A 16,738-nucleotide genomic window follows, 5' to 3' on the forward strand; every position below is an offset into this window, starting at 1 on the left:
AAGTGGTTGGAGTTGTGATAGACAGTGGAGGTGGCAGGGCTGGATGGCCGCAAGTGTTCTCTGTGCGTCAGCAGGGACATGGCTCTGAACGAGGCTTTGTTGAGTTAGTCCTCACGGATACAGCTATTACCACCGCAGATGGAACCCTGTTGACCTGTGTCAACCTCGGTCGCTGTTACAGGCCCTCTTGCCAGCAGAACGAAAGGGAGTTTACAGTTGAAGGTGACCATCAGCAAGTGTCACAAACATCCAAAAGTCCCTCTACCCATGTGAAGCAAGCCATGGAGTGTCAGACCCAAGCAACACCTCTGCCACTCAAGAACTCTGTGCTGGAGGCCCTAGTGGCCACTTCCCAAGACAAGGAAGAGTTGTGGATGCTGGCTACCGAGACACCGCGACCCCTGGTGCAGAGAGGGTCTCTAAAGCCCCTTTCACACTGAGATTCCGGAAAATACACGGGTAATGTGTCCCGGCAATTGTTCCCGGGTCGCTAGATTTTGCCCCTTTCACACTGCCAGTGATTACCAGGAATATGTGCGTGTGTTCACACACAACCTGTAAAGGTCCCGTGAAGACACATGATATCAGGGTGTGACGTGTAATGTACGAGTCGAAAACGCTAGGCACGTTAACTTTCACTTAAGCTGGCCCACGATCTCAGCTTCAATGTGGAAAGTGAGGAACTAACTGATCTCTGCTTCGTTACAGTTTGCACATTTGTTTCATCGCGAACGTTGATCTACCTTCAAAACACCCGCTAAAAGAGTCGCGCGATAACGTGTGTCATCACTACGACACACCCTTTACGGCATTAGTTCTGGCTTTTGTTCACACAGCGCCCCTTCCGAGACTGAATCCGGCAATGTTACTAGGTCCCCAACCCGGGATCAATCCTGGAATCAATCCCGGGACTTGTTTGCATTCACACAGAAGGTGACCCGGCAATGTTCTGGCAATTTTCCGGGTCCAACGTGCAGTGTGAAAGGGGCTTAAAGGGACCCTAATAGTGAAGTGCCATCCAGGTGAAGCCCACCCTCTGGGACTGCTGCATCTGACAGTGACTGTATCTGGTGTTAAAGACAAGACTATGGGTCTGGCTCCCTTTCACTGTGCATGTTACGTACCTAATACCAAGGGGAATTTGGGGGTGAGGAGAAAATTCCCTCCAGCATAGTTTACCTGAGCGCTGCCTTCATTCCTATGCTTGCGTTTGTGCCTTTACAAGTGATGAAAAGCTGACATTTGAGTTTTTAGCTTTCCTCAACGACAACATTAATGGTAAGTCCACATTTATCTCCATTTATGCCCATCTGCCACATTTGTAGTTTTTCTAACACGTTTTATTCGTTTTTTAGTTCTGGAAGAATCCTTCGCCAAAGCGCAATGGATTGTGGGCAATTTTAGTCATTAGAGTGTGCATGGATCCACACTTCAAAAATCGACCTGAAATAGTAGACCATCCTGGGACTTTTGGCATACTCTTTTCAACATACTATGCTTTGGGACACACTTATTCTAATCTCACATACTATTTAGGATGGATAGTATGAACATTGAGACCCAGGGAGTGTCTTCAGGATCACTAGAAAGCTACAGAAAGGTGTGTTTGATTAGGGTTGGAGGTAAACTCTGCAGCACAGTGGCCCTCCAGGACTGAAGTTGCCCAGCCCTGCCTTATGTGCATGTGCACATAAGCTCTCTTCCAAAACCTAGTGCAGTGGTTCTCAATTCCAGTCCTGCACATTTTGTATGCTTATCTAACTCACCTGATTCAAATCATCAGCTCATTATGAGAGATCTTCATGAACTGAACTGAATGTGACAGATAAGAGAGAAATACAAAGGTTGCTTCTCAAACAGAAGGCTTGTAGGCTAGCCTTCCAAGGATCCTTCTGATTGAAATGGCCTTCAGGGATGTTTGATGACGTGGCAGCCGAGATATGCAGCCTTCGGAGGACGCAGTCTTCCGTTTGAGAAGCACCAAATATGTGCAGTGGGTCACCAGGACCAGAATGGCCAGTGACCAACAATGAAAACCAATGACCTAGTGAGCCTAATTTCTGTCTGCTGCAGTGGTGTCCAATCCTGTTCCTTAAAGGCATGTTCCTGAAGTTGCAATAAACACCCCTGAACCCCCTAATCGAGGTCTTCAGACTTAGTAGAAACATCAAGTGTCTGGGAGCTGGTTGGAGCTAAACTCTGCAGGACGTTGGACCTTCAGGAGCAGGATTAGACACCCCTAGTTCAGTGGTTCTCAATCCTGGTCCTGGGGACCCACTGCTCTGCACATTTTGTAAGTCTTTTTCATCTGGAACACTCAGTTCAGTTAATCTAGATCTCTCCTAATGAGCTGAATATCTGAATCAGGTGAGTTAAATAAGCAAGACATACAAAATGTGCACAGCAGTGGGTCCCCAGAACTGGAGTTGAGAACCAAGTCTACAGCCTAAGATAGGCAGCTATTCTCTAAGGGCCCATCCACACAGAGACACATTTAACTGTATACTTAAACATTTTGTATTGTATCGGCGTTTGCCAGATGGATCTGCTGTTTCGGGAACCTGACACGGCTGTTTTTTGAAACCGGGTCCCAGAATGGATAAATCTCAAAATGACACCTTTGCTTTTTTCATGTGTATAGCCAATCCATTTTGTGCCGTGATGATGCCATCACCCCACGTCTCAATAGTCAGACACCGCTATCACATGTAACAGCAACAACAATGGTGGACTACATGCTAGTGTTCGTGCTGCAGAAGCTACTGAGCCTATTAGCTTTATTAAAGTAAAATGTTCTTCTTTGTTGTTGTGTTGGGTTTGTATATAGCGTGCAAGGATTATGCGGATGTTCCAAGTCTTTTTACTGTATCTCTGTGGCAGAACTACAGTGCCACATACTGGTCTGGTATGTATATAACATTGTTTTGAGTTGGTTTTAGTGGTTTCGTGTAAGCAGATGTTTCTTGAGACAATGCCGTGTTTAAATAATTTTTTTTTAGAACGAGGAAAAAAAAAGATCGGATAGCGAAAGCTCAGGCTTTGTGTGGATGTGGCCTAAGCCAACCCAGCTACTGGAGGGCTACCATTCTGCAGAGTTTCACATGAATCACAAACACATGAACCAGCTAATCAAGTTATTTAGGATTACTTGTAAACCACAGTTAGGAAGGTAGTCCTCCAGGAGCAGGGTTGACTACATCTGCTCTAAGGTTGCATTCAAACCAAGGTTTCAGAAGTGACAGAAAGCTCTACATAGAAAGCTATTTGTGCTGCACAAAATATTCCTCCTGAAGTGCACAGGAAACTTGGCTGAATTGTTTCCAACAGATTTTGATGTTACCATGATGCCAGGCTAACAACATTATCTCATAAACTTCAAAATGCATAGTACACAAATATATTTTCAGATTTTAAATTTTGCATTTGAAGTTCATGAATTAGAAGATTAACGTTGTATTGATAACTTTTGATATTGAGTGAATCATATAAGTAATGTCCTCTCAACAGTTTTTTCTCCTCTGTACTGCAGGTGATTATCACAGTAGATTCTATAATTGCTTTTACCATTAAAGATACATGCAATGCTTCTTTAGGTCTTGACCAGAATTAGCTGTATTAGAGAGTATACAATTCCTACCTTTAGGAAACAGCATTTGTGCTGACAGCAAACCTGTGATATCTAGTTAGGGCTTACTAAAGGTTTGGAACAGATCTATATATAATGTGTTGAGTGTTTTTCTACTGTGAGAATTATTATGCATGTTCAGGACTGCAGGAGATGGCAGATGCTACAACGCTCGGTATACCTGAGTCTCAGCAGCACACTGAGCTTTCCATTTCGCATCGTTCCAAGAGACTCAAATTTGTGGAGTCCTCTACTGGTACGTTAAAGCTTATGGATAGACCATTACAGAATGTGTTTTCATGTTATTGCATGAATCTATCTGAATAAATATGACCCATTTTCCTTAATAAATTTGTAAATGTTATTATAGTACGTACACTGGCTCTGTGTCTCCTTGTTCATTCTCCCAGAATTCTGCATGAAACATGAAATAACATGAATCTGTGCATTTTAACATGTCTGAAAGACAAAAGCCTTCCAAAGACAGTAATACACGGTTAACCTACTGAGTGATGATTCATAGAAACATTTATCTGTTCATAGTAGTTGATGCCATGTTAAAGTGCTTCTTAAAACTGAAATGATTTTTGTAAATCCAGATGCTATGTAGCCACCTGACTAATGACTGATCTGTGTGTGAATGTCCACAAAACTGGAAGACCCCCTGAGTCTATTTAATGGTAGGTTATTTTAGAAAGGACAACATAAAAGATGAAAAAGAGGATTATAGGGAGAATCAATAAATTATGCTTAATGTATTGCTGCTGTGTGAATAATAAGTAATAAAAAAGTAACTGTAGTGTAGTCTGATTACGAGTATTTTAAAATGTAATTTAATCAATAGCAAGTACTTAATTTTTGGAATCTGATTACGTAATCTAGATGTAATCAGTTACTACCCAGATCTGGTTGTGTACCAACTGCTTTGACGCAAGGATCTTGGCAAAATGGTCACCACAAAAATTACTAAAAAGAGAGAACAAGTGAATTGCTATAAACTATTTTCTTTGCATTGCAAGGGATTCTACAACAGATGTTGTTAATACGGATGATGTGCGATAGAATTATGCCGGGGTAAAAAATATCAAATGAGATATTAGAAAGTAAGCATTGATAAGTGCATCTTGTGCTGATTCTTACGAGTCTACACCCCCTCCAGAAACATGAGATTGGTAAGTGAGCGTTGCCTTGTATCATCACAGAGAAGCACAAAATCACTTTTTTTTTTTACAGTTCCTTGCTGGTCTTTCCTGCCCATCGAGAATGCTGAATATTCAAGAGAAAGCTAAAAACTCATCTCTTCCAGATGTTCATCAATGCTGCAGCAAGATGACAAAAATAAAGAACAAAAATATCATAAAGAACAGTTTAAAACCTTACAACTTTTGGTCTCTGAAACATTTAACTGATTTGAAGGCTTACATAGTCATATGAAGTTGCAAACTAGTGGACGAGACTTGAAGATACTTTCTTTCACACAGAGGATGACAAAAACCAATCAACTTAAGTCTCTCCGATGTATTAGAGGCACACTTAGTTTCGTAGGTGTCTGCAGTTGGTGGACAAATGTGAATCAACAGCAGCAGCGTGACCTGTGGAAAGAGCGTGAAAAACAATGGACACAATCTCTACATTGACAGAAGGAAAACTATACTTAGAGTAAATAAAACTACAAGTGAGTAGTATTAAAAAATGTAGTATTAAAGGAATGGTTTTCCCCAAATGAAAATTTGGTTTAAAATTTCCAGGCCATTCAAAATGTACATAAGTTTGTTTCTTACTCAGAACAGATTTCGATAAATTTAACAGTACGTCACTCGCTTTCCAATGGATCATCTGCAGTGAATGGGTGCCTTCAGAATGAGAGTCCAAAACAGCTGATAAAAACATCACAAAAATCAACAAGTAATTCACACGACTTCGTAATTCATGTTCAGGTCTTTGTACAGATATCAGAAGGATCCCGGCGAAAGGAACAAGTGGATCGTTTATTTATAATGGCACCAGAGGATTGATTGGAGCATTTAGTTTTGTAAACGAGGCACAGTGTGATGGAGAGTTCACAAAGAAACATTTGTTGAAAGATGAAAGAAGCGGTAATATCTGACTGCAGATGGATCACAAACCGTAAGTAAAATATTTAATAATGCTTTGTCTGGAAATGACCATTTTATTTTGATTATGTTGTCAAAACACATGCAATAGCGAGGGGGCCTTGATACTGTTTCCTATGCAATGATGTTAGCCAATCATAAGAGTGGCCGATTACTGAGGAGCCTTAAAGGACACGCCCCTTAAAAACAGGTCATTTTAGAGAGAGGTTCAGAATGAGGGTTGAAAATAATCATTTTCCCACATATTATTATTTTATTTTGTGTGTGTGTGCAAAAAACTTCATTTACACTATAAGTAAACCTCAATTATTATTATTAATATATTAAAATAATAAAAAATCCTTTAATGGTTTCTTGGAACTGAATCAGATCATTCAATCATGCACCCGAATGTCTTTCCTAAATTTTTCATTAGATGATTTCCTCTCAAGTATATATGATTGTACTGTTTTCTTCAAAGCTGAATTATATGTTTATCAAAACTTCATTATATGGCAGGGAGGGTGAAAAAGACTAAGCACATGTACTTTCTCAAAAGTAAACCAGTAAACCAAAGCCAACTTTAGCTAAAAAACACAATCTGCACTCAGAATTCACCTCAAATAAATTCAGACTTTATTATCTTTTCTTTTTTTGTCAAACGAGTATGAATGAGAACCACAGTATTTATTATCTGAGTTCTGGTGCCATCACATAGGATCTCAATAGCTATTGTGTAACACTGCAGTATCAGCAGTTATGCCTAATTGCCTGGGAATCTGTTTACTCCCTAAAACAATTAGTTTGATGGTTTCTACAACATGTTATTTACTGTGTTATGCAGATGTGAGCTGGTGTGGCACAGTGGCTGAACCTCACACAGGAATTTCTCTTCTTATAGAGCCTCCTAAAATAACTGTGCACTGAGAAATATACTGCAATAATTACATTATTTTACTTAGTTTACTTAGAATAGGCTACAAATATTTTTGAATGGCTTGACCCCTTTGGGTAATGCTGGAACAACGTGATGTGACAAACCTGAAATGTGTAGACTATTTTTGGAAATAGTAGGTAGAATAGTATAGTACATAGTATAGTATACTAGTATACAAACCACCCCTACATCGTAGATAATCTTCCTGTCCAACAGATGGCGCTAATGACCGTTCTGCCTGCATTACTATGTGTCTGCGAAGGAAGGAAGGACTGGCAGCTTATAAAATAAACAAAAGACGAGCTCGGATTAATGAATGTTATTTGACGTTATCTAAAATCTTTTAATTACGCGTTTGCAGTCTTTAGGTTGACCTATCAGCAAGGGCTGTCCGACTGGTCATGAATCCCAACCTATCGCTGCGAGTGAGCGTCTTCTCCGAACAAGGAGGAAGGAAATACATGGAGGATTTAACGGAGGTGATCGTGGAGCTGGAGCCCAGCGACGATGAGAGGCGAGCGGCCGGGCACACCGATCCAAAGTCGGATCAGGAGCCGGTCTCTGAAAGCGATCCGCCGGACTGCACAAGCAAGCCTTTACCTGTCACGGTAACGTGGACAAACACACTGTCCACCGAGGAGAGCGACGGCACGGAGCCGGCGGCGGCGGGGGACAGCAGGAGATCGGTCGCGTTCTTCGCCGTGTTTGACGGCCACGGAGGGCGAGAAGCTGCGCTGTTCGCTCGAGATCATCTCTGGGATTTTCTCAAGCAGCAGCGGGACTTTTGGTCGAAGGATTACCGGAAAGTTTGTGCCGCAATCCGCAAGGGTTTCATCGCATGTCATCATGCAATGTGGAAAAAGCTTCGTAAGTCAATTCTAGACTGTTTTCTCCTGTGAATGGTGTGACGTTTCCTCACATTCATTCTTTTTTTTTTAATAATTGTATAACTAACGGTACGTTGTGAATAGCTCCGAGGATAGGGTTATGATGATCGGCAGTGTAATTTAAGACCTCAAAGCAATTTTTAACGATTAAAATCGCATGCGTGCTGGAATTATTCTTCGTATGGTTAGACAGATATACACCGAGGTTGCGATTGTGTAAATTAGCTGTTGGACTAATACACTTTTTGAAATCGGGCGCCACACTATCTACTTACTGCAGAAAAGACGGAAAAAATTCGAATGGAAGGGTCGCACTGCGCATGCGCGGAATCAGCAGGTCTATTGCAAGCTTTTACACACTGTTAGAGGTAATAAGCAAATGCATTATAACACAGAAACCCGTTTCCTCCACTGCTGAGTAAAAATATGATTCTGTAAGTCGTAATAATGAGAAACTCTCATAATTGTGATTTTCTGCTCCATTATATTGAGAAACTGTACATAATTATGTACTTTGTACATCATAATAATGAGAGACGAACTCATAATTAAGTTAATGTTATATTTCGAAAAAGAAATCTTATTATTATTATGACGTTCTAATAATAATGACTTAACATTTGATAATAATGAGGAATTTTCTTATAATAATGATTTAGCATTTTGTAGTAATGCGAGTCATCTTTATTTATATAGTGGTTTTAACAGTACAGATTGTGTCAAAGCACTTTACAGTGTCAATAATGCAAAATGACAATAGTAAACACTCAATTTTCAGTTAATGGCAGTTTATCATTGAATTCAGTGATGTCAACGTCCAGCTCAGTTCAGTTTAAATAGTATCTGTGCAATCAAGTCGATGATATTGCTGGATATTAAGTGTCCTCCTCTAAGCAAGCCAGAGGCGACAGCGGCAAGGAACCAAAACTCCATCGGTGACAGAATGGAGAAAAATCCTTGGGAGAAACCAGCCTCAGTCAGGAGGGGCCAGTTCTCCTCTAGCCAGACGAAACCAGCAGTTCAATTCCAGGCTGCAGCAAAGTCACATTGTGCAGAGTCATCTAGTTGTCCTGGTCTCCGCTGACCTTCAGGGCTGTCGAGGTCATCTCTAGGTGCTGATCCACCATCTGGTCTGGATACAGACTGGATCTGGTGGCTATGGTGACCTCGAAATAAGAGAGAAACAGACTAATATTAGCGTAGATGCCATTCTTCTAATGATGTAGCAAGTACATTGGGTGTTATGGGTAATGTTCCCGGTTCTGGTTGACCTAATTAATGCAGCCTAAAAATCCTTTAACGGATTTGAATATTAGAAATGTGTAAGTGTGTTGTGTAAGCCAGGTTAAAGAGATGGGTCTTTAATCTAGATTTAAACTGACAGAGTGTGTCTGCCTCCCGAACCATGTTAGGTAGGTTATTCCAGAGTTTGGGCACTAAATAGGAAAAGGATCTGCCGCCTGCAGTTGATTTTGAAATTCTAGGTATTATTAAATTGGCAGTTTTGAGAACACAGCGGACGTGGAGGACTATAATACGATTAGAGCTTGCTCAAGTACTGAGCTGCTTAACCATTCGGGCTTTATAAGTAATAAGCAAGATTTTAAAATCTATACGATGTTTAATAGGGAGCCAGTGCAGTGTTGACAGAACCAGGCTAATATGGTCATACTTCCTGGTTCTAGTAAGAACTCTAACATAACCACCTAACAGCTTATAACAATTAGAAAGCTTCTGATAACGACTTAGCATCACATAATAATGAGAATCTCTATCATAATCACTTAACATATCATAATAATGAAAAAAGTTTCTAGTAACAACGACTTCGTTTTTCATAATGAGAGTCTTCCTCACAACTTAACATCTCATTATGAGAAGCTTTCTCATAATAATAACTTAGCATCTCATTTTAATGAGAAATGGTCTAAAAATAATGACTTTGTGGGTGTGATGGCATGCTAGTGACATCTACTGGTCAGTGTCTTGCTGCAGTCGTGGTTAATAATGTGTCTTTTTTTCTTCAGCTGAATGGCCAAAGACATTAACCGGCCTCCCCAGTACTTCGGGCACTACAGCCAGTGTGGTGGTCATCAGAGGGGACTGCATGTTTGTGGCTCATGTCGGGGACTCATCTGTTGTGTTGGGTGTGAGGGAAGATCCCGCTGATAAAGTCATCAAAGCTGTGGAGGTCACACAAGACCACAAGCCCGAGCTCCCGAAAGAGAAGCAGAGAATTGAGGGACTGGGTGGCAGGTGAGATCTTGATGCTTGCTGACACCTTTAAGTCATCATAAGAATCAATCTCTTGGATAGCATGCAGTCTTAAAACAAATCAACTAACCAGTACAATTGTGTTTTGGAAGACCAGTTAACGTGCCTTTGTTTGTGTGAGTGTAGTGTGGTGAAGAAGTCTGGTGTGAACCGTGTTGTGTGGAAGAGGCCTAGGCTAACTCACAACGGCCCGGTCAGAAGGAGCACCCCGATCGATCAGATCCCCTTCCTCGCTGTCGCCAGAGCTCTGGGTAAACACTTACAATCACACAGTTACACTGATGTATTAATTATTGATTAATATGTGGTTTTTATTGATTTCAGTTCTCATTAATAAGTCAAGGGCACTACTTTAAATAGTGTTAAGAAGGATAATGCAAACTGTGTCTCTGTAAAATCCATCACAGTCAAATTCAGTTAAAGGGATAGCTCACCCAACAATAAAAAAATCTGTCTTCTCCCTAATGTCGTTCAAACCCATAAACCTTTTGTTCATCTTCGAACCACTAATAAAGATATTTTTTATGAAACCTGAGAGATTTGTCTCTCCATTCAAAGTTTAGTCCACTAAAGCTTTCACATTTCAAAAAGTTAATAGAGACACTGAAGACTCTGAAGAGAACAGATGTTATTTGGCCTTTTATTTACATATAAACATTGAACAATGCATATGCATAGAGCACATCAAATATGCTAAACAGAAGCTGAGTTTTACTTGCTTGACACACAAAAAAAAAACTAGTTTGAACATGATTTAAACATGTTTGTGTTACACACAACAACAAACCTCATAGGTGCTTTCATGCCAAGCAAGCATGTTTGAGCCTGTTTACTATTTTTATTTTTTTTATTTTTAGCTGATGGCGCTTGATATCAGAATTTAGAATTGTTTTCTTGTTTTCCTATAATTTCTGGGGTATTTTTATTGGCAAAGGTTAAGGTAAGCAAATAATATTAAATATAATGTTGACTATTCCAGGTGATCTATGGAGCTATGACTTCTATAGTGGAGAGTTTGTGGTGTCTCCTGAGCCTGACACCAGTGTGGTGACCCTTGACCCTAAACGGCATCGTTACATCATCGTTGGCAGTGATGGCCTTTGGAACATGGTGCCACCACAGGAGGCAGTGACTGTGTGCCAGAGCCATGATGAAGCTGTGGTACGAACAAATTTATCCCTAACTATGTGATATACTGCTATTTAAGTTAATATCTAAAAGTGTGTTTTATGCCCTACAGGCACCTTTCGGGATGTCGGTTGCACGTCGGTTGGGGTGCCATGCATTGATGCGATGGCGTCAGCGGATGCTCCGTGCAGACAACACTAGTGTCATAGTTATTGCCCTTCCTGAGCCTGGCAAACCCCATCTACCTATGCACAGAGACGAGGTCATACTTAGCCTGGCAGAGGGCCCACACTGTGACCCCTCAATAGGGTCCCGCTCCATCACGCCACTCATTAAGGTAAAATTACTAAAATCACAAAGCTACACTTTGAGAAGTAAAGGCAGGCTGAAAAAAAGGAAAGAAATACATTATTGTCACAATACCAACATTTCAGTAGTTAGTACTTATACTAGTAAAATTTCACGGTTCTCTGTACTTATTTTGATAACAAAGCAAAAACTATTTGAATACACTCCCTTTACTATTATTTTATTGAACTGTTAGAAAAAAAAATATTTTAGATAAATGGTAACACTTTATATTATTTTAGAATAATGGTTTAGGGATTATTTTATTCAGCAAAGACTTATTTTTTTATATATATTTTTTGTTTTATCATTGCTATGATTATCGCTGTGTCAATAATTAATAGTGAAAAATTCACTATTATTTACATTTACAGTTGACTAATTGTTAGTCGCATGTTTACACTTTGTTCTTTATCACTTTACACTTTATCTTCAGAGCGCAAATGCAGTCGCCTATGTGTGGGTCATTATTCAGTTCTACCAGTACTGCAAGAAGTCGGGTATGGTCACATTTGAACAATTCCATTACCGACCTGGTACTGAAGTACCGTTATTTTTGAAAACACTACCCAACCACTTCAAGCACACAAAAACAAGAGTTCATGATATGCTTGAACTTCAAGAGATTTTTGTACACTGTCCAGGCTCACAGCCAATCAGAAGCTTTTAGATAAGACTTTTTACAGAGTTCCTGCTCATGTTAGCCACACTTTGGCTCCATGCCCACCAAAAGAGACTCTGACATGCTGCTCATCAGTCCTGCATGCTTTTCTCTTTATCCTCTCGCGCTGTCACACACTCTCTCTCTCTTCCCCCATTTCCCGATCGAGGCCTCCATTGTCAGAGCAGTTCCGATGGAAGCCATGTCTGCGTGTTTGTTTGGCCCCAGCGTGTTTGAAGCACGGCTCCTCCAGCTGCTCTTGGCTGTTTTTGCTTTGGCTTGGAGAGCTGGAGAGTGGACAGATGTTTGTGTTTTTAATCCTTTTAAGTGGAGTGGATTTGAGGGTTTGGGAGGCCGCTTTGATCGTTTTTCCTGTTTGCTCTTCTGGTGCTGTTATGATTTTGATAGAGAGGAAATGAAAAATACAGAACAAGGCAAGAGTATGCAAAAGAGCAGCCACGATGAGTTTCCCCTGTCATAGTGATGAAGACCAGACTTAAGACTTGCTTTATTTGTATTTTGTCTTTTAGAGTTGTTGGCATTTGTTTGCAGTTTCTGGTATTTCCTCTGGGAATTTTTTTTAACATAATTTTTTTCACTTTTACTTTATATCTTTTAAGGATTCCTAAATATTACAGTTCTGGCTGATACTGAGTAGCTGATAATTATTTTTCTTAATGTAAACATGGGGCAAATAGACATGCATAAATATCCAGTTTTAAAAAATATAAAATATAGGGTAATATACATTGTGTAATTATTTATTTTCTTTTTTTTTTGAAAGAAGTTAATGCTTTTGTTCACCATGGATGCACTAAATTGTTCAAAGGTGACAGTAAAGATTTTTACTTGTTAGAAAAAACATTAATGCAAAATAAAATCTGTTATTTTGAACATTCTATACATTACACAATCCTGAAAAATCAACATATCAGAATGATTTCTATTTCACAATATATTGCAATATAATATTATTGCAATATAACATTGAGTCACTTTAATAATTTTAGTAACTCCTACACTACATGTAGTTAGATAAGTACATTTATTGTTTTTATGCCAAATAAAAGCTAAGTAAATGCTGATAAATGCTTTTTTCTTAGTTCTTTTTTAAAATAAATTAAATCCATTTTAAAAGACATAATAAAATATAAATAGTCCCTGTAAATAAAACTTGTATTGGAACAGTCAATTTTCTCAAAAGGACTATTTCTGCTACCTTGGCATACTACAATTTAAAAATAGCTTTCCCAACACTTGTAATTTGCATATAATAAAATGTTAATGATAGAATCAGAAAATGACCATATGTTTGATCCTTTACAGACCCCGGATCCAGACCTGTCCTCAGCCAGCAGTGAGTCTCTGCCGGCGCTGGAGAGGAGGAACGGTTTGTCAGGAGTGAGTCTGAGCGCAGAACCCCTGTTAGAAGAAAACCTCCCTTACGGTGAGCTCACGGACAAAGCTGCCTTGACTGTGTGCCCCAGCGAGGGTAACCGGACCCCAGAGATGCCCCTGTCCCCACCAGATGTGTCAAGCCCGGTGGGGAAGAGGCCCAGACGGAGCCCCCTCACCCCAAGCAGCTCCCGCCGGAGGACTAGTGAACGCTCTGTGCCCAAACGCAACGTCGGCAACAGTCCCAAACGGACCCCCAGTGTCCCTATACTACAGCCCCGCAAAGCAACCCTCTGCGTCTGCTGAACTCCTCCGTCAGACTAATACAATACGTTCAGTCTACATCCTGGTTTCTGATGCGCTGCATGGTCACAAGTGTAAATAACTGCTATTGTTTGGGTCCATGTGCTACTGTTTCTGTTTGTAATGTAGTTTTTTTTTGTTTTTGTCTTGTTATGGTTTTTTTCTTTCCTTTAATTTTAATGGTGTGAGATTAAAAAGAAAATCTCCTTTTTAGCAATCAGATTTATAGTAATTTTATAAAAAAAAAAGAAAAAAAAAGATCAGTCTCTTATAGGAATATTCATTTAAAGGATGTATTTAATCTTTCTCCTTTTAAATTAAACAGCATTATTCATATCCATCTTTAAAATTTCATGAATTGCTTGTACAGATTTTCTGAAAATGACCAAATAGTTGGAGGTGTACAAAATATATTTTTATACTTGTTATATTTTTCAAAATACCCAATTTTCTTGCCCCACAATGCCTGTGTGCACATTTTCCCTTGCCAATATACTTAATTGTTTGTGCATTAAATATTCACACCTGTATGCAATGTATTTGTTAGCATTGTCCTGTCTTTGTCATTTTGAGTTGCTCCATTTTTGTTTTCAGAGAGCATTAGTTAATTCATCGAATACAGATCTCTGATCATCAGACAACATAGCAAATTAATTTATTTTCTTTTGATAAAGCTTTTGTAAAATGAGGATTGCATGTTCTATCCTTTTGAAACTGTCTTTTATCTTGGAGCGTTTTGTTTCTTGACTGTCCACCTTTTCGTATGTATTTCGATATTGTAAGTTATTTAATATCAATAATGTCTGTTAATGTAAAGCAGATAACATCTTCCAACACCAGTTCCAGAGCTAATGTGATGTGTGCTTATGAGCCGATGTTTAGACGAAGGTGTTTGTCAGAGTGTACAGCACATTTTTAGTGGGATGTTTGTTGCCCCATGTTTGAGACTTTGTCTTTTTGAAGGAGATTTTCCAGTAAACTGTCAAGGTGGATAATAATTAATGTTTTCATAGTGTTTTTATTAGGGCTGGGCAAGTTAACATGTTATTATCGCTTAATTGATTAACGCCGACAAATATTTTATTATTATGAAAGTCCGTTGCTCACTGAATACACATGAGTAACCTTGGGTCACAGGAGGGGTGGGATGTTGATCAGTACTGGCTTGGGATGGGTGTCATCACGCGTCTCAACCAATGAGCATTTGGGGCTGGGCCTAAGGCTGCAGCAGCGCTCACATGAAACACTCATGACTTCATAAGTGGAAAATAGGAAGTTTCTGACGATAGCATGTGTTGGGAATGGTTAAGATTGCCTAGTGCAGGGATGCCCAAACTCGGTCCTGGAGGGCCGGTGTCCTGCAGAGTTTTCTCCCGCATAACCTCACACACGAGTCTCTACCCGTCCGCAGTCTCTAAGGTTTCTGTTATAATGATCGAGGCTGGACTCTGAGCATAACTTGTTTTTCTATAAACTATAAAATATTTTCTATAAAAATGTTAATGCCATGGCAGTGGCAAAAAACTTTGGTTTTATATTTAACTTGATTACATTAATGTTATTAAGTTGAGATTTACAAGAAATATTTTAACTGCTACTATGTAAAAGTAATACTGATGTAAAAGCACCTTATTTGTTTAAAGTGTTTGCAAACCAAATTGCACTTTTGTTCATATAGCAGTACTTTTAAATGGAAAAAGTACATAATACACTACATTTGAATTCATTATTGAATTTTGAGCATAACAATGCGATTAATCGCCATAAAAAAAAAAGTACTCATGTGATGTTGCCTGAATGATAGTGACAGTTTGATGGATTTAAATACATAGTTTCTTAAAAACCCAATTATATTATATTTCAAACACATCTACAAAGGCCCTAAATAGTTAAAATCGAGAGAGAGAGAGAGAGAGAGAGAGAGAGAGAGAGAGAGAGAAAACATGAGATACGAAATATTGTTTTGATCAGAATCTGCATGGTTAAAACCTGTCAGAGTGGGATTTTATTTTATTATATTGCATTAAAGAGATATTTAGTTTTGTGTTTAAATATGTATGTATTGCTATTCTCTGTGTCATTGTTCTTGAGGAAGAATCTGGTAACATTTTATGAACTCCGTAATTGGAATTTCATAAACTGCAAAGAATGATACCATAATTAAGCATATATACCTGTTTACTGAAACGTAATTTAGAGCTTACTTTTGGCATAAAAGGTACTTGGACTTTAAGTACTTATGTACAAGAACGGGCGTGGATTCATTTCATTGTGTTTATCCGCCGCTAGATGGCAGTCAATACTAGGTGACTAAAGTGAAAATCTAGTATTGTGAGCGTTCACTACTGAACAGTTTGGCTTGACGTTTTCTAGAAGCTAATCTGAGAGCATGAGTGGTGGAGATACACGCCTGACAGCAGCTAAACCCACACCCTCCATAATGGTGCTAAACTGACAAGGAAACACTTCTGATCTGCTGCTCCTCTTGAGTGAAGAGTGTGTGTGAGTGCGCATGTTTAACTTAGTTATTCTTCGAGAAGAAAATTGCTGAAAAATGTCCTCAGGTGTTACCTGAATATTTCTGGGACGTTCTCAAAAGGAAAAAATAAATATAGACCTAACGTATATAGCATAACAAAATAAACAATGTGTTTTTTTCCCCCTGAAAGATTACTCTTTATTAATTCTAATTAGTTTTATTTAAAATCTAAACACACCGATCCGTCCCCATTATTTCCTTAAAGGGACCATATAGCCTAGTGTTTAAGGAATCACATGTCCTTATTTAGATGTTTAACCAAACCTGATAACACGTCCCTTTAGCGACATCTGGGGGATTTATTCATTTATTTGGTCTTAATTTTTGACAATAGAAATCTTTTAGTATTTCAGAAATTACATGCCTTTATTTAAATATTTAATAAAGCATGAAAACACATCATGAATTGTAAAAAGTATTCATAAAAATACAAAAACTCAGGGGTATCATGAACTGTAAAAAAGTATTTATACATAATAGAACATTTATTTATTTACTCATTTAATAAACAAATGGATGAATGAATGAACGAATACGTACATACATAC

General features: G+C 39.0%; 1 protein-coding gene across 1 annotated transcript; it reads left to right on the plus strand.

The window, feature by feature from the left end:
• The first annotated feature begins 6,878 nt into the window (after positions 1 to 6,878).
• On the plus strand, positions 6,879 to 14,650 carry LOC109078546 (protein phosphatase 1D-like). The gene is made up of 6 exons (XM_019093798.2): positions 6,879 to 7,522; positions 9,570 to 9,798; positions 9,943 to 10,067; positions 10,796 to 10,977; positions 11,057 to 11,281; positions 13,280 to 14,650. Exons 1-6 carry the CDS (start codon positions 7,057 to 7,059, stop codon positions 13,652 to 13,654), a joined length of 1,602 nt encoding a protein of 533 aa, XP_018949343.1. The 5' UTR covers positions 6,879 to 7,056; the 3' UTR covers positions 13,655 to 14,650.
• Positions 14,651 to 16,738: the final 2,088 nt, after the last annotated feature.

The sequence above is a fragment of the Cyprinus carpio genome, chromosome B5, assembly GCF_018340385.1.
Source record: "Cyprinus carpio isolate SPL01 chromosome B5, ASM1834038v1, whole genome shotgun sequence".
Taxonomy (NCBI): Eukaryota; Metazoa; Chordata; class Actinopteri; order Cypriniformes; family Cyprinidae; genus Cyprinus; species Cyprinus carpio.

Excerpts from the sequence above, each read along its gene's own strand:
- LOC109078546 (XM_019093798.2), top strand. The coding sequence starts at position 7,057 with ATGAATCCCAACCTATCGCTGCGAGTGAGCGTCTTCTCCGAACAAGGA. Across the intron at positions 7,523-9,569 it reads TGCAATGTGGAAAAAGCTTC|CTGAATGGCCAAAGACATTA; the intron begins GTAAGTCAATTC and ends TTTTTTCTTCAG. Across the intron at positions 10,978-11,056 it reads AGAGCCATGATGAAGCTGTG|GCACCTTTCGGGATGTCGGT; the intron begins GTACGAACAAAT and ends TATGCCCTACAG.